General features: G+C 40.6%; 1 protein-coding gene across 1 annotated transcript; it reads left to right on the top strand.

Annotated features, from left to right (window-relative positions):
• The first annotated feature begins 830 nt into the window (after positions 1 to 830).
• LOC138905865 (uncharacterized) lies at positions 831 to 1,469 on the top strand. The gene is made up of 2 exons (XM_070194382.1): positions 831 to 1,288; positions 1,391 to 1,469. The coding sequence occupies exons 1-2, from the start codon at positions 831 to 833 to the stop codon at positions 1,467 to 1,469; spliced, it is 537 nt and encodes a 178-aa protein (XP_070050483.1).
• The last annotated feature ends 22,234 nt before the right edge of the window (positions 1,470 to 23,703 follow it).

A 23,703-nucleotide genomic window follows, 5' to 3' on the forward strand; every position in this document is an offset into this window, starting at 1 on the left:
CGGTCTCCCTTCTTAGGATCCTTGATCAGCGAGAGTTGGCGTGCTCCACTTGATCTGGAGTTGCTTTTGATTTTGGTACGATATGCTTGTATACATGTATGGGTATGACGTGGCCCAATCCCGTCCTTGTGCAGTTGTATATTCTATTAGAGGCCTGTAGACAGTATGTATAGTTGGATAGTATGTGGCCTTTTCGGCTTCCAGTTTTGGATATGTAGTTGTCTATAACAGCCTTGTCGGCTCGCCCCACGTGTTCCGCACGTATATGTACATATGCCTTTTGGGCAGGTTTCCTTCATGTATGTTATTCTCGTAATTCAGCAGATGTTATTCAAGTTTATATCTTAGACGAATGCTTAGGGATGTTCGACAGGTAGGACTCGAGCACCCGTCGCGGCCCATCGATTTGGGTTGTGACAAAAGTGGTATCAAAGCAGTTCTGTCCTAGGGTTGTCTGCAGACCGTGTCTAATAGAATCTTGTTTATGGGTGTGTTGTGCACCACACTTATAGACAGGAGGCTATAGGACATATAGGATGTTATCCTCTCTTTTTATCTTTAGATCGTGCGATAAGAATTCATGTTCCTAACGATATGTTATGTTTTCAGCGATGCCTCCGAAGACTACAACCGCCCAGAAGGGAAAGTCCATGGTTGGTGAGACTACTAGTCGAGCGCCATGAGTTACCAGGGCTCGGGGAGAGTCTCATAGTGAGATTCCATCTCAGACTTCACATACCCTGCCCTCTCCAGAAGGGCTTCGAGGAGCACCAGCTATAGTGCCCGCCCCTGTATATTCAGCCCCTCAGCCAGATGCACCGGGTCAGGAGATGAGAGATGCTATTCAGCTGTTAAGTCGATTAGTAGCCGCACAGGTTCGGCATCAGGAAGTACGTATTGGTCATGCAGATAGGTCCATCAGTGCGAGGGTTCGTGATTTCATTAATTTGGACCCTCCTGTATTCACTAGGTCAGATCCAAATGAGGACCCTCAGGTATTTATCGATAGAATGCAGAGAACTTTGTGGGTAATGAAGGCCACTACAACTGAGTCAGTTGAGCTAGCTTCCTATAGACTCCAAGATGTTGCAGTTAATTGGTACGAGTTTTGGGAATTGTCCAGATGTGAGGATGCCCCTCCAGCGGTATGGCATGAGTTTACAGAAGCTTTTCTTCGTCATTATCCTCCACCAGAGCTTAGACGGGCCAGAGTTGATAGGTTCTTGACCCTTCGGCAGGGTAACATAAGTGTTCGGGAGTACAGTCTTCAGTTTGATTCGTTGGTTAGGTATACTCCCACTATTGTATCTAAGATGGAGGATCGGGTTAACCGTTCGTGATGGGGTTAGAGACGCACTTGCTTAACGATTGTATGTCGGTCTTACTTCAGGCAGACATGGATATTTCTCGTATTCAGGCATACGCTTAAGGTTTACATGAGCGTAAGCAGAAGCAAAGGCCGATTGTGAGCATGATAGGGCCCATAATAAGAGAGCGAGGTCTTCGGGTCCTTCTGGTGAGTTTCGAGGTGGTAAGAGACAACAATACCCAAGGTATCCAGCCAAGCCATCGGTTAACATGCCCCCTCAGTTTGGCGGTAAGAGATTTGATCATTCCACATATTCAGGGCCTGGTCAGAATTCCAAGGCCTCAGGTTCTCAGTATAGGGGTGAGTCAAGTCAGATAAGGCCGCCCTTGCCACGATGTGCTCAGTGTGGTAAGCAGCATGCCGGGCAGTGCCGTATGGGGTTGGGTGTTTGTTATACTTGTGGTTATTCGGGCCACGTTTTGAGGGATTGTCCGACGAGAGGTGATGCAAGCATAGCTCATCCAACAGGATTTGTAGCTGGTTCGTCATCATCAGTACACCCCCTGGGCAAGGATCACCAGTACCAATAAGTCGTGGTAGAGGCAGAGGTGGAGCATTTAGCTCAAGCGGTCCTCAGAACTGCATTTATGCGTTGGCAAAGACGACAGGATCAGGAGTCATCGCCTGATGTTGTTACATGTATATTGTCAGTCTTCTCATATGATGTATATGCACTGATTGACCCAGGTTCCACCTTATCATATGTTACTCCGTTGGTTACTAGTAAGTTTGGAATAAAACCTGAATTGGTTAAACCTTTTGAGGTGTCTACACCTGTTGGGGACTCAGTAATAGCTAAGCGAGTATATAGAGGTTATATAATAGTAGCTCATAGTCGATCTACCGTAGCGGTCCTAATCAAGTTAGATATGATAGAATTTGATGTTATAATGGGTATGGATTGGTTGGCTTGTCATGCCAACGTTGATTGTAGATCGAAGATAGTCCGATTTCAATTTCCAGGGGAGCCTGTTTTGGAATGGAAATGTAACACGATATCACCGAGAGGTAAATTTATTTTCTATCTCAAGGCAAGGAAGATGATCAGAAAGGGCTATATTTATCACTTAGTTCGGGTTCGGGATGTGGAAGTAAAGTCACCAACCATTCAGTCCATCCCAATGAGCTTACGGGTCTTCCGCCAGAGTGAGAAATTGACTTGCTATTGACCTACTACCAAATACTCATCCAATATCTATTCCTCCCTATAAAATGGACCCCACAGAGCTGAAAAAGTTGAATGAACAACTAAAGGACTTACTTGAGAAAGGCTTTATCAGACCTAGTACATCACCGTGGGGAGCACCTGTGTTATTTGTGAGGAAGAAAGATGGTTCCTTACGGATGTGTATTGATTATAGACAGTTGAATAAGGTGACGATCAAGAATAAGTACCCTCTCCCGAGGATTGATGATTTATTTGATCAGTTTCAAGGTGCCAAGTATTTCTCAAAGATAGACTTGAGGTCCGGGTACCATCAGGTAAGGGTTAAGGAGAAAGATATTCCGAAGACAACATTCAGGACCAGATACGAGCACTTTGAGTTTCGTGTTATGTCGTTCAGTTTGACCAATGCCCTAGCAATATTCATAGATTTGATGAACCATGTGTTCAGACCCTTTTTAAATCTGTTCATAATTGTATTTATTGACGATATATTGATATATTCTCGTTCAGAGGCTGAGCATGCAGATCATTTGCGTACTGTGCTCAGAGTTCTACAAAAAGGGAAGTTGTATTAAAATTCTCTAAATGTGAATTCTGATTGAACTATGTAGCCTTCCTTAGGCATGTCATTTCGAGTGAAGGTATCCGGGTTGATACACAAAATATTGAGGCAGTAAAGACTTGGCCTAGACCCACAACACTGACGGAGGTTCATAGCTTTCTCGGTTTGGCAGGTTATTACAGGAGATTTGTAGAGGGATTTTCTTCCCTTTTGTAACGACCCAGCCAGTCGTTTCGAGAGTTATAGCCCCGTTTTCTCCGTTTCTACTTCTTTTTATGTTATTCAGCTATATTATATTATATCGGGTTAGTTGGTTCGGGATCGGAGTGGTTTTAGAATGAATTGAGGTACTTAGTCTCTTAAGTAGAAACTTAAGTTGGAAAAAAAATCAACTGGATGTTGACTATATGTAAACGATCTCGGATTTGAATTCTGATGGTTCCGTTAGCTCTGTTAGGTGATTTTGGACTTATGAGTGCGTCCGGAATGTGATTTGGAGGTCCGTGGTAGAATTAAGCTTGAATTGGCGAAATTGGAAATTTGGCGATTTCGGTCGGCAGTGGAAAATTTGATATCGGGGTCGGAATGGAATTCCAGAAGTTGGAGTAGGTTCGTAGTGTTATTTGTGATGTCTGTGCACAATTGGAGGTCATTCAGATGTGGTTTGATTGGTTTCGGCATCGGTTGCCGAATTTGGAAATTTAGAAGTTCTTAGGCTTGAATCCGAGGGTAATTTGATGATTTGATGTTGTTTTGAGTTATTCGAAGGTTCGACTAAGTTGGTATGTTGATATATGACTTCTTGGTATTTTTGGTTAAAGTCCCGAGGGCCTCGGGGTGATTCCGTGTGGTTAACAGATTTGTAGAAGTTGGAAAATGCAGCCGAAGCTGCTGCTACTGCTATTTTCGCACCTACGGAAGAAAGAGTCGCAGGTGCGAGGCCGCTGGTGCGCGTGGGGAGTGCGCAGGTGCAGGCAATGCTAGGCTAGGAAGGTTGCGCAGGTGCGAGTTGGAGGTCGCATCTGCGAGCCCGCAGGTGCGTAACCTGGGGCGCAGATGCGGAAAGGGGGACGCTGGGCAGGCTTCGCAGAAGCGGAGGAAACGCGCAGGCGCGGGGTTTTGGGCCGCAGATGCAAAAGCTGGGCTCCTAAGTGAGTTCCGCACCTGCGATGGATTTTTCTGTAGGTGTTGTGGCGCAGAAGCGTGAAAGTTTCCGCAGGTGCGAAAAACCTAGGCAGAAACCATAAATAGAACCCTTCGCGAATTTGGTTCATTTCCATCATTTTCAAGTCGGTTTTTGGAGCTTTTGGAGGGATGTTTGAAGGGTGATTCAAGGGCTATAAATGAGGTTAGTTGCTTGAGCCCTAATACTCGTATATATGGTGATTTTCCGTTGTTTAATCATTGTAATTAGTAAAAATGAGGGGTTAGGGCTTGGAATTTTTGTAGAGTAATTTATGGATTTGAAGGAACAAACGATGTCGGATTTTGATGAATTTGATATGGTTAGGTTCGTGAGTGAATGGGCTTTCTAGTTTTGTAAATTTTATCGGATTCCGAGACATGGGACCGGGTTTGAGCCAATTTCGGATTTTGGTCTAATTTTGTAGCTTTTCTTGTGGAATTTATTCCATTAGCGCGCATTGATTGTACTGATTGTGAATAGATTCGGAGCATTTGGAGGCCGAGTCTAGAGGCAAGAGCATTGCGGGGTAGAGATTTGACCAGTTTGAGGTAAGTAACGATTATAAATCTAGTCCTAAGGGTACGAAACCCCAGATTTTGTATCATTCTACTGTTTTTAGTGACGCACATGCTAGGTGACGGGCGTGTGGGCGTGCACTGTTGGGAATTGTGACTTGGTCTGTCCCGTAGCAACTGTAAAGTTGCATCCTTTGTTGAAACTATATGATACTTATATGTTTTAGAAAGAATTTCTGTAAATTGGGCTGAATGCCATTTTTGGGCCTTGCGCCAGTACTGTTTGGACCCTTAGGGGCTGTTTCTTACTATCCTCTCATTGTTTTCGATTCAAAATCTATACTCAGTCATGTTATACTTATTTACCATATAACTCATTTTTATGACTCTGTTTTGATGCATATAAATGTTTTGGGCCGAATGCCCTGTTTTACTGAAATGCCCGAGTGGCCTGAGAGGTTTATGACTGAGTGAGGCCGAGGGCCTGATTGTGAGGATGAGTGTGGATCGGGGCTGCCCGCCTACAACATACTTTATTATTATAGCACGTGAGTTGTCCGTGCAACACGTGAGTTGTCCGTGCAGATTATAGCGCTTGGGTTGAAGGAGCCCCTCCGGAGTCTGTACACACCCCTAGTGAGCGCAGGTACCTACTGAGTGCGAGTGCCGAGTGCTGAGTGACTGGGAGGCATGAGTGATTGTGAGGTATGCCCGAGTGGCAAGAGTGACTGTGAGGTTTGCCCGAGGGGCTTTATATGAGTGATGTTTTGCCCGAGGAGCTGTTTATGATTTCATCATTTTGCTCACCTTTGCATTTTTCCTCTGTCTGAAAACTGTTGAAAAATATCTTTAAATGATTTTTACTAGAACTGGGTTAAAACGAGATGTTTTGATTCAAATCCTGATTTTAAAAGCATGTGGTATTTTACTGAGATTTCCCGATATGAATGTTATATGCTTTATTGCTCGTCACTACTACTCAGTCTTTATTTATTGTTGTTAATTACTGAGTTGGCATACTCATGTTACTCCCTGCACCTTGTGTGCAGATTCATGTGTAGCTGGACATGGTAGTGGTTATTGATTGTTTTGGTTGCAGATTTTCTTATAGATAACAAGGTAGTTGTTTGGCGATCGCATCCCCTGCTCTTCTCCCTCTTATCTTCCTCTAGTTATATAGCCTTGATATTGTTAGACAGATTGTAGTAGATGCTTATGACTAGTGACACCCCGATGTCGGGCTTTTCCTTCCGCACTTTTATTTTGATTGGAACTCCTTTACGAAGGTTTTTATGTTAAATAACATTGGAAATATCTTTGAAATAAAAATATCGGTTTGTTTTGGAAATGATTTGGCTAGCCTAGTTCCACGATAGGCGCCATCACGACAGGGGTTAGTTTGGGTCGTGACAGATTTGTATCAGAGCCTAGGTTACATAGGTCTCACGAGTCATGAGCGGGTTTAGTAGAGTCTTGCGGATCGGTACGGAGACGTCTGTACTTATCTTCGAGAGGCTGCAGAACCTTTAGGAAACTCCACATTCATGAATTCTTGTCATGTGAATCTGTTGATTCTAGTAAATAAACATCTGTTGTTTCATTCTCTCACAGATGGTGAGGACTCGTGCTACCGGTCAGGAGGGCCAGCCACCACCACCAGCCAGGGCTGTGAGAGGCCGAGGCCGCGGTAGAGGCCGTGGTAGGGGCAGAGGTACAGCCCGTAAAGCAGCTGGGGCAGTACCTGCAGATCCACCAGTTGTCCCAGATCAGGACCAGGTTCCAGTTGTTGATGCACCAGCTCGGGTACCACCTGTGCCTATTGTGATTCCAGGCCTTCAGGAGGCCCTAGCTCAGATTCTGACAGCGTGTATTGGCCTTGCTCAGGCAGTCTCTATTTCGACGGCCGCAACCACTTCTCAGGCCAGAGGAGGCACTCAGACTCCCGTTGCTCGCACACCCGAGCAGGTTATTCAGAGACTTCAGACACCGGATTCAGACACCGGAGGCACCACCAACCCAGCCGGTTGCTGTTGCTCAGGATTATGTGGTTCCTGCTATGCCTGAGGATGATCAGCGTAGGTTGGAGAGGTTTGGGAGACTCCAGCCACCACCTTTCAGTGGCACAGAGAGAGAGGATGCTCAGGACTTTTTGGATAGGTGTCAGAGGATACTCCGTACTGCTGGTATTTTGGAGACTTGTGGGGGTCTCATTCACTACCTTTCATTTTTCTGGGGCTGCACTCAGATGGTGGGAGACTTATGAGAGGCGTAGGCCTATTGGCTCAGTACCCCTTACTTGGCAGCAGTTCTCCGTGGTCTTTTTGGAGAAGTTCGTGCCTCGATCCCGCAGAGAGGAGCTGCGCAGACAGTTTGAGCAACTTCGCCAGGGTGATATGTCTGTGACACAGTATGAGATGCGATTCTCTGAGTTGGCCCGTCATGCTATCTGGTTGGTTTCCACGGACAGAGAGAGGATCATGAGGTTTATTGATGGCCTCACTTATAAGCTACAGTTGCTCATGACCAGGGAGCGGGTTTCGGGTGCTACCTTTGATGAGGTTGTCGACATTGCTCGGCCTTAAAACTACTAGTTTGGGCCATTGGTTTGGACTCCAATTGGGCTTCATTTCAAACACCCCCATTTGGACCTCTTTTAAGCTCATTTTGGGCTCTTCTGGGTGCCCTTTTGCTAGATTTCAAGGGCCGAGTTCGGGACTCAATCTTCCTCCTCTTGGACTTCAATTTGGGCCACTAAATAATTGTAAAACTTGTATAATTTATCTCCTTTGGTCTTGAGCTCGTCCTCCACAATTAAAAGCTTCTTTATTTGCACTTGAAGTCTAATGGCCTTATTTTGCAACTCTTTAGCTTGACATATTGTTAAAGGCCATCTTTGAGATTCCAAAGCTTCATCCTTGTCCTTGAATAGAGTTGAGCTTCCTAGGATGCTATCATTCCCCTCTTCTTGAAGAAAATTCGTCCTCGAATTTCGACCTTGCAAGAAAAAAAAATACGCCCTTGTAAATGGCATCCACTAATCTGAAAAACTAGTAGGAATAAAATAAGATAGTGACCATGTGTCCATTTAACCCAATTAATCCTAATATGTGTAAATAAAGCATATGGATATCACCATCCCAATAAAATTTATGCCTACCTAGATCAATACAATAAAAACCTCTCGTAGATGCGCCATGCAATGGAACTTGCAATTCGATCTTGTCGGTAAGGTAGTCCATAGGTATACATGACAAAGAAATTATAAAAGATTTACCACACATCCATTTAATATAAGTATCTCTACCACATGTATCAAAGAAGATACTTTCATGATATAGCCAACTATCTACAATTAAAAATCTCATGGATTCCTCTACATGAAAGAGTATTTGATCACAAGTGTTACAATAATCATGCATATCATCTTTACTAGTAACAAATACTTTTACAAGCTCACATTGAACATGACTTGAAGAATGACTCCCCATCACACAACAAAAATCACATTCTAGCAATTTATCACATGAAAACTCATTAGCCACTTGAATAAGAGAAGAAGAAATATTTAACTCATTCACAAGCCTCTTCTCATATCATGACAAAGAAATTATAAAAGATTTACCACACATTCTAGCAATTTATCGCAGGTGCGGTTTGGGCGAAACTGGGCAGTGATCGCAGGTGCGAAGGGTTGTCCGCACCTGCGAGGTCGTAGATGCGGAGGTGCATCGCGGGTGCGAGAGTGAGAGAAGAGTTTGGGAGCGCAGGTGCGAGGGTATGTCTGCACCTGCGAAGGCGCAGATGCGGAAGGGAAGGAGCAGGTGCAAAGTCGTGCTAGGCAGAGGGAATGTGCAGGTGCGGAAATGTCGCCGGGCAGAGAAGGGTTTTTATAAACGGGACTTGGCCTTCTCCGATTTTTATTTGGTTTGGACGATTTTGGAGAGCTTCAAGGGGAGATTTTCATCAAGCACTTCTAGGTAAGTGGTTTTTTCCCATTGTGAGTTAAATACATGAATTATGCATGGATTGGAACATGAGAATTAGTATAAATTGTGGGGGTTTTGGTTGAAGACCTAGAATTGGGTATTTTGGATTTTGACCACGAAATTGGGCATGAAATTGAGAATAAACTATATATTTGAGTTCGTGAGGTTATGGGTAAAGTTATCTTCGAAAATATTTGGAATCCGGGCACGTGGGTCCGAGGGTGATTTTTATCGACTTTTCGATCGGGGGTTAGAAATTTGCTATGAATTGGATTATAATGAGTATTCGAGTGTATATTAATGGGTTTTCATAATTATGGGCTAGTTTTGGAGGGTTGTGCATCGATTCAAGTTGTTTGAAGGGCTAGAAAGCCGGTTATGGAACTACGGAGTGAGGTAAGCCTCCTTTCTTACCTTGCAAGGGAGAATTAACCCCATAGGTGAACTAAATTATTGTGTGCTTCTATTTGTGGGGGCTACGTACGCACGAGGTGACAAGGGTCCGTATGTAGCTACTAGCTATGCCTACGTTCTGGTAGTTTTAGGCTCACATCATGCCTTGTAATGTTATTGGTCTATGTTTGTTGTTTGCCTTGAGAGGGAGCGAGATTGAGTCTGCTTATTAAATGTTTTGAAAGGAGTTGAAATTGAAGAACTTATGATTTAAAAGGTTTTATTTGAACTTCGTAATTTCGAAAAGAATTGAGGAATAATATAACAGTTGAAGAAATCTATGTGTAACCGCGTCGCATGTATGTTTCCCGAGCGAGGTAATTTCCTTAAAAAAAGCTACAAGATGAATTTTCCTTATTTTGAAAAGAATCAAGAAAGAGATATGATTTTAATGTTAAATTTATATTTGACCGCGTCGCAAGTATGATCAGCGAGCGGGGTGATTCCTTAAATTTGTGTTTGACTGCGTCGCACATATGATTCGCGAGCGGGGTTTTCACGACCCAAAGTCCCACCAAAGGCGTCGTGATGGCAGTTAGTCTCTAAGACTAAGTAAGCCGATTACAATTACAATTCAAGTCAATTTTTTTAATAGATAATCGAAACCAAAAACGGAAACAAATATAAAAACCTCCCAAGACTGTAATACTAAGTCACGAACTCTAATTGAATATATGGAATGATCTGAAGGATCGAATACTCAATATTGTTTGATTAATAATTTACAGTTCAATAAAATGGAAAGACTCCAAGGGACTGCGACGACCAAGCAGCTCTACCTTGAATCCTTGCGATCACACGTTAACTCTATCCGAGTCCGATATCTCCAATACCTAGCTCTGCACAAAAATGTGCAAAAGTGTAGTATGAGGACACCACGATCGGTACCCAGTAAGTATCAAGACTAACCTCAGTGGAGTAGTGACGAGGTACAGTCGAAACACTCACTAGTCTAATAACCTATGCAATATAGTATACAAAAATAATAGGAAACAAATAACAATGATGGCAACAATAATAAACTAGTGATATACACAACAGGGCGACAAGAACACCATAAATATTGCACAACAAATAATGAATACAAGTACAACCAATTAATCAAGTCCTTCCAATATAAATCTTTCGTCTATATGTTTTTCAAATAGAAATCTACAGGATATAATACTTTCAAATAAATCTCTTTCAAATAAAATTCTTTCAAATAAATCTCTTTCAAATAAAAGTCACCCTGTAAATCATAAAAATACGGGTCTCAGCCCACTTTCATATTTTCACGGCACCTCGTGCCAATTTCTCTATCACAACCGCACGGACAACTCACGTGTCAAATATCATCATCATTTAACAATGGCACCTCGTGCCTACATTTCATATCACAACTGCACGGACAATTAACGTGCCAATATCATCATTATTTACTCACGGCACTTCGTGCCCATATTTCATATCACAACTGCACGTACAGTTCACGTGCCAATATCAACATTATTTACTCACGGCACCTCGTGCCCACATTTCATTTCATAATCCGCATGGCAATAACCACAGGCTCCCAATTTCAATATAGATCAGACTATTATCAATTTACCAACAACAAGACAAATTGCACAAGGTATAAAAATAAACACAAGGAAAATCACAACATCACATGAAAATTACCAACGCAGGTGGAGGCTCTTAATAAATTTGCTTGACGTTAACGGCTATCTAGGCCCATTTATTGTTACCATGATTCATCATATTCATGTTATATTTCTAAGCCCTTGAATAGGTGTATTTGTATTGTGTAAATGAACGTTGTGAATGGTCTATGAGATGCATAGGTGTATAATATGATATGTGAACACTAAGAACGGTCTATGAAATGTATATGTGTAAATTAAGGGAGGAAGGTGCCACTTTCGTTGGCATTGTTCGTACATGTTACAATTATATTATATTATGTATTCCAAGTATAGTTTATATGGCGCAATTGATCCTGCAAGAAGGTTAGAATGATGCAAGAATAATAAGACTTGAAATATGATTTTATTAGATGTTTCATAGTTTCTTGATGTACATTAATTGCCTCTTGTTTGAGTTACTGTATTTTTATATGTTGTTTTGACTGCCTTACATACGAGTACTATTCCACATGTACTCACGTCCCTTTTGCCGGGGGTGCTGCATATTTTAATGGATGCAGGTATACTTCTACAGGATAATATGGATCTTTGATAATGATCTTCTTCACTACTCAGCTTATGGTGAGCCCGCTACAGTTCTAGTGGGTGTTTGGGTCTAGTTCGTTTTATGTAAATAGGTATCCATTGTCATAGAAGCTCCATGTACACTGTGGGTCATGCAATTAAAGATTTGAGTTTTGTCATGTATTTATATTCACAGTATTTACAGCTATTTATAGAGCTGTGTAACCACCACGAGACAGAAAATATGGGCCATTGAGCCAAGTGTATTTAATATGAAAGTCAAGATCTTATTATGTTATGGTAAATCATGCATGAGTAATAATGAGAGGTTAATGTAAATTAGGCTTGCTCGACTGGGATTACTCGGTTGAGCACCGGTCGCGCTCCTCGATTTCGGGGCGTGACAGTACCGAGAGGCCTAGTTAAGAGAGTAAAGAAGAGTTTGAGACGATGTTATGTCTCGCTTGATATTTTAGAATAACATAAGGAAATCTATGGTGCAAGCAAGTTGAAGGAAGGTTGCGAGCAGTATTAATAGATATGTGTAGGTCGCAAGCTAAAGTATGGTAGAGCAACAAAGTTTTAGGAAGACATGAGTAAGGATGAGAAAAGACGAGTGAGAAGGTGACCAGAATGGATAAATCCTCGGGATTAAGCTCATGAAAATAAGAGAACTGATGGTTTCTCTAAGTTATAGAAAGTTCAGTATAGCCTGAATGAACTCAAAGGAGTCTAAGACTAATATCATTTAGAAGCAATGGAATGCTGCCCTGATAGTAGAATAAGGGTGTAATTGTGATAGATAAAGGATGATGTTTGGGCCTTCGATTGAGTAATGATTTGAAGAAAATGGGTGATTTCATGAATTGTATAGGATTAAATTACCCGCGTAAGGTGAATCACATTGGGATGCTATGAAATACGGTTATGGAAATTACTCCATATGTTCCTCGATGCAACGTGAGCCCTAGTAATTACATAAAAGGTTTCAAGTTATCAGTGGTAGATTGTAGATCAATATTGAGGTGAATCAACAATGGATGGATAAAAGTTACAAGTATAAGATGAGATTAGGCTGTCATTCTTAAGATGAACAGTAATGAGGAAGCATTAAAGGACTTAGACTTATACATATAGGATAAGCAACGAGAGTAAGCTGGAATTTGGTAGCAGACCCCAGCAATGATAAATCGAAGTAAGAGTTATGGTATAGTATGACCTACCTAGATGCAGTAAAGTCATACGGATAGATAACCGAGTCTATGAAATAAGAGATGGCAATATTCGTGAGTTCAACAAAGTACCGAGTGAAGAACTTCAGTATACCTATAGATGCCCAGAGGGACATCTTGTCAAGCTCTGCATATGTTTACAAAGTGAGGCCTAGAGATTGGCTAAAAACTTGAGAGAAAAGAAGATAAGAGTCGCATAGGCGCACACACAAGGACAAAGACGTACATACTGCATAACAAAAGGTAGCACTAGTTGCGAGATTGGAAGAATTCTGACCATAAGTCATGGTGTGAGAAAGAGGCCTGAAGGGGGGAATGCCCTGGCCTTTGGAATTATTCACAAAAAAGTTGCCTAGATGGCAAGGAAAATACTAAAGTATTCAGAAGACAAAAGTTATGAAAATGATAAGTACATTAGTCAACATTCGATGACGAATGTTCCAAAGAGGGGAATGATGTTACACCCAATGTTTTCGTACGTGAAAGTACGCCATAAGTAAATTGATGAAATCTCGGAAATGAGATGTTACATTCCGCATTTCCGTATGTTAAAGTTTCGTCGTAAGTTAATCGACATAAGTTCAGGAATGAGATCTTTTTTTGAAGATTATAAGAATTACGCTATATCAAACAAGTGATAGGTAAATTCGTGAAGGGGAGATGGTAAGCAAATCGAAGAAATGAGTTTCGTCAAAGTTTGACATTTTGAGATAAAATACGGTCCAAGCTATAATACCCCGTATTTATGGACTAGTGCCATACAAGGTACTACATGACCATGATAGTAAGGTGCATAAGGTATGTTAAAAGTGAGTAGTATCTTAAGTAAGTTGATATAATTCTTAATTATATGGGTAATTGGTTAATTATTGGGTAATGGGAGATTACCTAGTTAATTAAGGAATTATTGGGTGATTAATTAAAGAAATTGGATAAGATTAAACCCCCTCCCCCCCCCCCACGTTGCAGCAAGCCACCCCAAGATTTATGAATCTTAAGTCATTATGGATTATGTGGCAAGATTCAGGATTAAGGATTATGTGGTTAAGCCATCACATGAAGTGGGGCCCACACCTATCCCAATATATGGCCCCTCTAAATTAGAGATGTACATATATCAAATGATAAGAACGTGAGATTTGGCATCTTAAGAACATATATCAATTTAAAAGAGAGATTTGGCATCTTAAAGAGAGGTTGATATCTCTTTAACATCTTAGTAATGTCTCTAATTCACTTCAGCAAATTCAAACAAAATTTGCATCTTAGCATCCTTAGTAACGTGACTTTCTTGAAACAAAATTCAAACAAGATCTCATAGAATCTTAGCAACATGAGATATTGCAATTTTAAGAGAGTACGGTATAATTTTTCTCAAGAATATCATACGGATTTTTTCCTACTTCGATCTTACCGTCACATATTTTTTCGCAAAAGACGGGTGTTAGAGGGATTGTCAAGAGAATCGACTCAGGTATGTTAAGGCTATCCCTTCTTTCCTTTTGGCATGGTCCAAATGATACAAATGAAACGAGCAAAATACACAACTTTCATAAATGATACTATTCATAGAAATACTAGGGGTATCTATATTCTTGATTTCCCATGTGTCTTATTATTCTATCATCTGTTCATGGGTCTCAGAAAATACATAACTTGATAAAGTTTATTTCATGATATTAATCAGAGGCATAATGGTCTTATGACGTTCCGAGAGCTTTTATTGACGTACTTCTCATGTATTGTATTCATTTATATATGTATATTGACCCATGATCAGATGGTGTTATATACGCGTATATATGTACATTATATGTATATGGGATATGGGAAAAGGTTACGCATTATATATGCACCACCACCTGATCAGCTGATATACGTTGATGATTTTCCCACAGTGGCCGAGATGATATGATGGGATGCCCTCAGAGAATTGATGATGTTATGAACGCATATACCTAAGCATGGTATGACATTTATATGCATATGCATGACATTGTAAATATTAATGATTCACAGAGTTATGCAGACATACATGTCGAGTCTTTTACTCCATGTTTCTCTCATGTCTATTGTTTACTGATTTTCATTCCTTACATACTCGGTACCTTATTTGTACTGACATCCCATTGTCGGGGGACGCTGCGTTTCATGCCCGCAGGTCCCGATAGATAGGTTGAGAGTCCTCCAAGTAGGCTATCAGCTCAGTGGAAGGTGTTGGTGCGCTCCATTTCCTTCGGAGTTGCTTATGTGGTCAGTATGATTAGGACATGTATTGATTAGTATGGCGGGGCCCTGTCCCGACCTTTATGGCATTTATGTTCTCTTAGAGGCTTGTAGATATATGTCGTGTACGTGAAAGATTGTACGGCCTTGTTAGCCTATGTTCAGTGTAATTTTGGTCTTATAGGCCAGTATGTCATATGTATAAGTTTGTATTCCCTCATGCTTTACTCCGGTTCATTTACCTATAATAGAATCATACGAAAGATACGTTACGTTGGTACTCGGTTGAGTAAGGTACCGGGTGCCCGTCGCGGCCCATCAGTTTGGGTCGTGACACTTAAATCAAAATCTATCTCTGTAGCACTTGAACCAATCGATCGCTACCAACTTTAAACCTTTCCGAAGATCATCTTTCTCGAGCCATCAATACTAGAAACACCGATTCGATTCCGAAATCGCTACACCCCGTTATTTTTGACAATCGCTTCTCTGACACCATTTCACAATACCCCGCCCCAAAGGCGAATTGAAGAAGACCACAACACCGGCGGACTTAACGCATCCAATCCAGGTCGATGCTACCGCATCACATATGAAAATTCCACCACTCTCGAAATACCCAGTCTCTTTACTCCATCAACCCAAACCTAAACGTTCGTAGTTCGATTGCCTCTCCTCTGCCGGAACTCAATGCTGAACCTCTAAGCCGTGAAATGAGAAGTCCTTCTATCAAATCATTTACTACCGCGATCCATAGATACGAACCCTACCATTACACAGACACTGTGTGATAGCAAAGCACGAATCGTCATAACAATCAATGCCAAATTTCAAAACCATAGGTAATACTGATATTGAGCTGAAGCGACAGGACGACCTTTCACAAGGCGACGACAATAGCCCAAAGCAAATACGCAGGGAGAATCATCCTGCACCACATATGTAGTATCATTTAAATTCCTTGATTCCCAATTTATAACAAGCACTTCACGTCTCACAAGATTGAATAGGAAGGAAATGAAGGCATAAGCCTCAAAGGAATCAAATCGCACGATGAGGAATCAAGAAAGAGAGTGCTCCTTACAGTCCTGTAGCCTCTCAAAGATAAGTACAGACGTCTCCGTGCCGATCTGCAAGACTCTACTAGACTCGCTCATGACTCGTGAGACCTAAGTGAACCTAGTTCTCTGATACCATGTTGTCACAACCCAAAATCCATTAAAGGTCGTGATGGCGCCAGACACCGTTGTAAGGCAAGCCAACAATAAATAATTTATTTGGTTCTCATTTTAATAAATTTTTAAATCATATTTCCTTCAATTAAATAGTAAAAGATGGAATTTATAGAGTAAATAATAATATTTTTAACAATTTTAATACATGAAAACCCATAATCACACCAAAACCTGGTGTCACAAGTGCATGAGCCTCAACTAGGAATGTAAAATAAAATATAACATTTGTCCGGAATACAAATTTGGACAGGAGAAATATAAATACTCTGAAGGAGACTTTGCTAGCTGCAGATCGTAGTATAGAATACAGCTCATCTAGGTCCCCGCAATAACCACGCATCTGCGCCCACAAGGTCACTAGACATATATGTACCTGCACAAAATATGCAGCAAGTGTAGTATGACTACATAAATCAATGCGTACCGAATAAGTATCTCGCCTAACCTCGAAGAGGTAGTGACAAGGGGTCGACTCCGATACTTACTATGGGCTATAAATAAAATACCAATGATATAAGTAAGCATGAATTACGTAGAATGGCTGCAAGCTTAATATCATGAAATAAGTAAACAATTCCTTTGTTAATAAGAAATCTCCAAATTTATTTTTCATCGTTTATCATTTTGTTTTTGTATTTCAGGCCAAAGAAGCAATATCAATTATCATATTTTCCAAAGCAACCAATTCAATCATGCGCAAATCATGCCGAGGTCGTACAGCCCGATCCAACATAAATATTTAAATTGTGCACTGCCGAGGGTTGAATGGCGCGAACCATAGATGCATCTATCTGCTACCGAGGCATTCGACCCACTCCACAAAAGAGAAAAACACATTAAACAACCAATTCAAGACTTATTAAGGGGCAAATATTCCAAGAATTTTAAATTCCCATTTAACGGTCAAGTAAATAAAGTTTAACCTTTTTTACAATTCCTTTTATCGAGTTTCTAAATGTTTTAAACAATTAAATTAACAAGTAGGGCGTAACATCGCAAGTACAATATGATATGGGTCCTAGACTACCCAGACATAAGCATAATAGTAGCTACGCATGGACTCTCGTTACCTTGTGCGTACGTAGCCCCCACAAATAGAAGCACATAATAATTTGATTCACCTATGGGGTTAATTTCCTTTTACAAGGTTAGAAAGGAGACTTATCTCGCTCCAAAATTCCACAACTGGCTCTCAAGTCCTTCCAACAACTCAAACCAATGCCCAACGCTCCAAAACTAGTCAATAAATCTGCAAACCATACATAATTTATTCTCAATTCCATGCCCAAATTCGTGGTTAAAATCCTAAAATACCAATTTCTAGATTTTCTACCAAAACCCCAAATTTCCACTAATTTTCAATGAATTTCAATGTTAAAATCTATATATAATCCAAGCATCTAACTTGCAATAGGTAGGAATCACTTATCTTGACATAGATGACGAAAATCTCCCATCCAAGAGCTCCAAAAATTGCCCAACCAAATGAAAAATGGAGGAAAATGGCCAAATCCCGTCTTTAAAACTTTGCTGCCCAGGTCTGCCCTTCTTCGCGATTGCGGAAAGACCATCGCGATCGCGAAGGCCAAAGAAACACTGCCTCCAAATATCCTCTTTGCGTTCGCATCATCTCGGTTGCGTTCGCGAAGGCCAGCTGCCCAGACCCCTCGTGTTCGCGTTCCCTTCTACGCGTTCGCGTAGGCTGAATGGCCTTAGGCCTATCTCCCCCTTTCTTCTTCGCATTCGCGTCGCCTTGGCCGCGTTCGTGAAGGCTTGCCCAGCTACAGCCTCGCGTTCGCGTCCACTGCCTCGCATTCACGAAGACCAAATCCCAGCAGTCTCAAAGTTCCTCTTCGCGAACGCGGGACTCCCTTCGCGTTCGCAAAGAAGGAAACCAGATACCAGCAACAACAGTTCCAAAACAGCTCAAATTGATCTAAAACCACCCCGAAACACATCCGAGGTCCCCGGGACCCCGTCCAATCACACCAACCAGTCCCATAACATAACACGGACCTGCTCGAGGCCTCAAATCACATCATACATCACCAAAATCATGAATCGCACCCCAATTCAAGCATAATAAACTTTAGAACTTCAAACTTCTACATTCGATGCTGAAACCTATCAAATGACATCCGATTGACCTCAAATTTTGCACACAAGTCATAAATGACATTACAAACCTATTCCAACTTTCGGAATCTGAATCCGCCCTCGATATCAAAAAGTCCACTCCCTGTCAAACTTTCCAAAAACCTTCGAATTTCTAGCTTCCACCAAATGACCCCAAAATGACCTACAGACCTCCGAATCCACTTCCGGACGCGCTCTCAATACCAAAATCATCATACGGAGCTATTCCCAGACTCGGAATCCCAAACGGACATCGATAACATTGAAATACACCTCAACCAAATTTTTATGAAGTTACTTCCAAAATGCCAACTTCCACAATAGGCGCCGAAATGCTCCTGGGTCATCCAAAAACCGATCCGGACATACGCCCAAGTCCAAAATTATCATACGAACTTGTTGAAACCTTCAAATCCCTATTTCAAGGTCGTTTACTTGAAAATCACACTTTTATCAATTCTTCCAACTTAAAGCTTCTGAAATATGAATTTTCTTTCTAAACCAACTCTGGATTTCCCGAAATTCAATTTTGATCACACGTACAAGTCATAATACCTGAAGTGAAGCTGCTCAGGTCCTCCAACCACTGAACGATGCGCTAAAGCTCAAAATAACTGATCGGGTCGTTACAATCTACTATCCAAAGCTTCATACGGAACCATTTGAATGATGGACTAATAACAGTTATTGTAAGCAAACTCTGCCAAAAGGTATGAACCGACCCCAATGCACTCCAAAATCAATAACACAAGCTCGCAACATGTCCTCAAGAATCTGAATAGTATGCTTGGACTGACCATCCATCTATAGGGTGAAATGTTGTGCTAAGCTCCACTTGTGTATGCAACTCCCACTGAACAGTTCTCCAAATATGAGATGTGAACAGAGTGCCACGGTCTGAAATGATAGAAACAAGCACGCCATGGAAACGAACTACCTTTCAGATATAAATCTAAGCTAACCTCTCCAAAGGGTAGGAAGTCAACACTGATATGAAGTGCGGGGACTTGGTCAACCTATCCATAATGATCCAAATAGCATCAAACTTCCTTAAGATACGTGGTAACCCTACCACAAAGTCTATAATAATATGTTCCCACTTCCACTCTGGTATAACATTCTTCTGACTAAAACCACTTGGTTTCGGATATTCATACATAACTTGCTGGCAATTCAAACACCGTGATACATGACCAACAATGTCCTTCTTCATTCTTTACCAGTACTTCTTTAAATCACGATAAATCTTCGTAGCACTTGGATGAATGGAATACCGCGAACTATGAGCCTCCTTAAGTATCAAATCCCTCAAACCATCAGTATTAGGAACACAAAGTCGACCCTAAAGTCACATAATATCGTCATCTTCAATAACCACTTTGTTGGTACTACCTTGCTACACCGTGTCGTCAAGAACCAACAAATGGAGATCATCACACTGATGAGCCTTAATGCGCTCAAACAAGGACGACAGTGCACAACCCAATTAAGAACCTTATTAGGCTCTAAAGTATCCAATAATACAAATCCATTGGCCAAGGCGTGAAAATCCATAGCCAAAGGGCTCTCCTCAGCTTGCAATGAATGCCAAACTATCCATACTCTTCGTCTTTCTACTCAAAGTATCTGCTACCGTATTCCCCTTACCTATATAATACAAGATAGTGATATCAAAATCCTTAAGCAACTCAAGCCACCTCCACTGCCTCAAATTCAAATCCTTCTACTTGAACAAGTGAAGAAGACTATGATGAATAATATAAACCTCACGTGACACATCGCACAAGTAATGCCTCCAAATCTTAAGTGCATGCACAATCGTCGTTAATTCCAAATTATGAACTCGATAAATCTTCTCATGAGGATTCAGCTGCCGTGATGCATAAGCAATAATTCTATCCTCTTGCATCAATACAATACCAAGACCAATGCGTGAAGCATCACAATAACCCGTGTATACCCCTGAACCTCTAAGTAACACCAACACTGGGGCTGTAGTCAAAGCAACCTTGAGCATCCTATAGCTCTCTTCACATTTATAAGACCATAAAAAATGAATATGTTTTTTAGTCAACTTAGCAATAGAACTGCAATGATGAAAATCCCTCTACAAAATGACGATAGCAGCCTGCCAAACCCAAGAAACTCCTGATCTCGGTAGCTGTAGTAGGTCCAGGCCAATTCTGAACCGCCTCAATCTTCTTGGTGTCAACCTTAATACCATCACCAGATACTACGTGGCCCAAGAATTAAACTAAGTCCAACCAAAACTTACGATTAGAAGATTTAGCATAAAGCCCTTTTTCATTCAAGGTCTGAAGCACAATCCTCAAATACTTCTCATGTTCCTCCCTACTAGGCGAATAAATCAAGATGTCATCAATAAACATGATAATGACAAGGTCTGGAACCCAAATTAGAGTAAGAATTTGAAAAGTAAATGCGGAAGCAATAACAATAAGGAATTGAGCAACTAGAACTAAATGGCAGAAAATAAAGGATATGGGAAAATTCAAGGAAAGAATTCCAAGAACTTCCAAGAACGCAAGTTCTATAGCCTTGACAAGATCAAAGCAACAACGTCTTGATTTATTGAAGAAATCAAATGCCTTTACTTAAAAGCAAATCAAAACAATAGATTCGGATCTTGACCGCTTTACGAGTAACTTGAGACAACAATTAATAACTAGTATTAATCGCCTTCTAAGAATACCACAAAGGAATCAAAGATATCACAATAGAGAAGTAATCTTACTACCTTGAACTATGAACTAGTAAAGGTTGAAAGATAAATCTCAAAGCATAAGTAACAAAGGTTCAAAAGAACTCTCAAAGTATGATATACTTAATCAATAATGAAGTGTCTCAATGAATGAGAAGAACTCCTTATTTATAGGAGTACTGAGGCACAAAAAGTCCTTAAAATTAGGTAGGGTGGTTGCTAAGGCATTAAAAGTCATTACAATTAGGTAGGGTGATTGCTAAGGAGTAAGAAAAGTCATTACAATTAGGTGGGGGCGGCCAAATCCCTTTGGGGCAGATTTGGACCTTAAAACTACTAGTTTGGGCCATTGATTTGGACTCCAATTGGGCTCCCTTTGAAACACCCCCTTATGGATCTCTTTTAAGCTCATTTTGAGCCCCTTTGGTGGACTTCAAGGGCTGATTTGGTGGCCCAATCTTCCTCCTCTTGGACTTCAATTTGGATCACCAAATAATTTTAAAACTTGGATAATTCATCTACTTTGGGCTTGAGCTCTTCCTCTACAATTAAAAGCTTCTTTATTTGCCATTGAAGTCCAGCAATCTTAGAGTGCAACTCTTTAGCTTGAGATCTTGTAAATGGTCTTGGAGCTTCCAAAACTCTATCCTTGTCCTTGATGCTATCATTCCCCTCTTCTTGAAAAGAATTTGTCCCCGAATTCGATCCTACATCAAACAAAGACAAGTCAGCAACATTGAATGTAGCACTTACTTGGAACGCACCAGGTAGGTCTAGCTTGTAAGCATTGTCTCCAATCCTTTCAAGGACTTGAAATGGGCCATCTCCTCTAGGGTGTAACTTTGACTTCCTTTTGGAAGGAAATCTTTCCTTTCTAAAGTGAACCCAAACTAAATCTCCAGGTTTAAAAATTACTTGTTTTCGACCCTTATTCTTTCTCAAGGCAGTTTGCTCATTTTTCTTCTCAATTGCAAGCCTTGTTTGTTCATGAATTTTTTTCATCATCTCAGCCTTTGTCCTACCATCAAGATTAACAATATCATTAGTAGGTAATGGTAATAAATCAAGGGGAGTGAAGGGATTAAAACCATAAACAACCTCAAAAGGAGACATACCTGTAGAAGAATGGATTGTTCTATTGTAAGCAAATTCAATCATAGGTAAGTGAGCCTCCTAAGAAGTTAATTTACCTTTCAAAACGGCCCTCAACATGTTTTCTAGGGTTCTATTAACTACTTCAGTTTGTCCATCAGTTTGTGGGTGACAAGAAGTAGAAAACAACAATTTAGTGCCTAACTTCCCCCAAAACACACGCCAAAAGTGGCTCAAAAACTTAGCATCCCTCTCACTAACAATAGTTCTAGGTATACCATTCAATTTGACAACTTCTTTTACAAAAAGATCAGCAACATATGAAGCATCATTAGTCTTTAAACAAGGAATAAAACGAGCCATTTTGGAGAACCTATCTACCACAACATATATACTATCCTTACCATACCTTGTTCTAGGCAAACCTAACACAAAATCTATAGAAATATCAATCCAAGGTTAAGTAGGAACAGGTTGTGGCGTGTAAAGACCATGTGGTAACACTTTAGATTTAGCTTCTTTACATTCCAAATACTGTGCACACATTCTTTCAACATCTTTTCACATTCCAGGCCAAAAGAAATTTTCAGCAAGTATGTCTAGCGTCTTTGGGACTCCAAAGTGACCCATAAGCCCTCCACAATGTGCTTCCCTTACAAATACTTCACGTAAAGAGCAATTAGGGATACACAACTTATTTTTCTTAAAGAGAAACCCATCTTGGAGGTTAAACCTCTCAAAAGGACCCAACTTACAATCTGCAAAAATCTTTCCAAAATCAACATCATTAGCGTAAAGTCCCTTGATTTGATCAAAACCCATCAATTTAAAAGTCAGGGTAGAAACTAAGACATACCTTCTTGAAAGTGCATCCGCAACAACATTCTCTTTCCCTTGTTTGTAAGAAATTACATAAGGAAAAGTTTCAATGAATTCAACCCACTTAGCATGCCTTCTACTAAGCTTACCTTGACTCTTCAAGTATTTCAAGGATTCATGGTCAGTTTTAATGACAAACTCTCTTGGCCACAAGTAATGTTGCCATGTGGCTAAAGCCCTTACCAAAGCATATAGCTCTTTGTCATAAGTGGAATAGTTCAATGTGGCTCCACTCAACTTCTCACTAAAGTAGGCAATAGGTTTAGAATCTTGCATCAAAACAGCACCTATTCCTTTGCCAGAAGCATCACATTCAATTTCAAAAGATTTAGAAAAATCAGGCAATTGTAACAATGGAGCAGAACATAACTTTTCTTTCAACAAGTTAAAAGCTGATATTGTTCTTTTCCCCATGTAAAAATCTTATCCTTTTTAATAACTTTAGTTAAAGGAGAAGCAATGGTGCTAAAGTCTCTCATAAATCTCCTATAAAAACTAGCAAGTCCATGAAAACTCCTAACTTCAGTTACACTCTTAGGTTTTGGCCATTCTTTTATTGCTTTAATTTTCTCTTCATCAACCTCAACTCCTTTAGAACTAACCACAAAACCCAAAAAAATCACACGATCCACACAAAAAGTACACTTTTTAAGATTAGCAAATAAGAGTTGCCTTCTAAGAACTTCAAAAACTTGTTTTAGGTATTCTACATGCTCTTCTAAAGTATTAGAAAAGATCAAGATATCATCA

Source organism: Nicotiana tomentosiformis, chromosome 2 (assembly GCF_000390325.3).
Source record: "Nicotiana tomentosiformis chromosome 2, ASM39032v3, whole genome shotgun sequence".
Taxonomy (NCBI): Eukaryota; Viridiplantae; Streptophyta; class Magnoliopsida; order Solanales; family Solanaceae; genus Nicotiana; species Nicotiana tomentosiformis.

Coding starts and splice junctions, on each gene's coding strand:
- LOC138905865 (XM_070194382.1), top strand. CDS start 831: ATGAGAGATGCTATTCAGCTGTTAAGTCGATTAGTAGCCGCACAGGTT. Junction 1,289..1,390: donor CAGTTTGATTCGTTGGTTAG/GTATACTCCCAC, acceptor GTCTTACTTCAG/GCAGACATGGATATTTCTCG.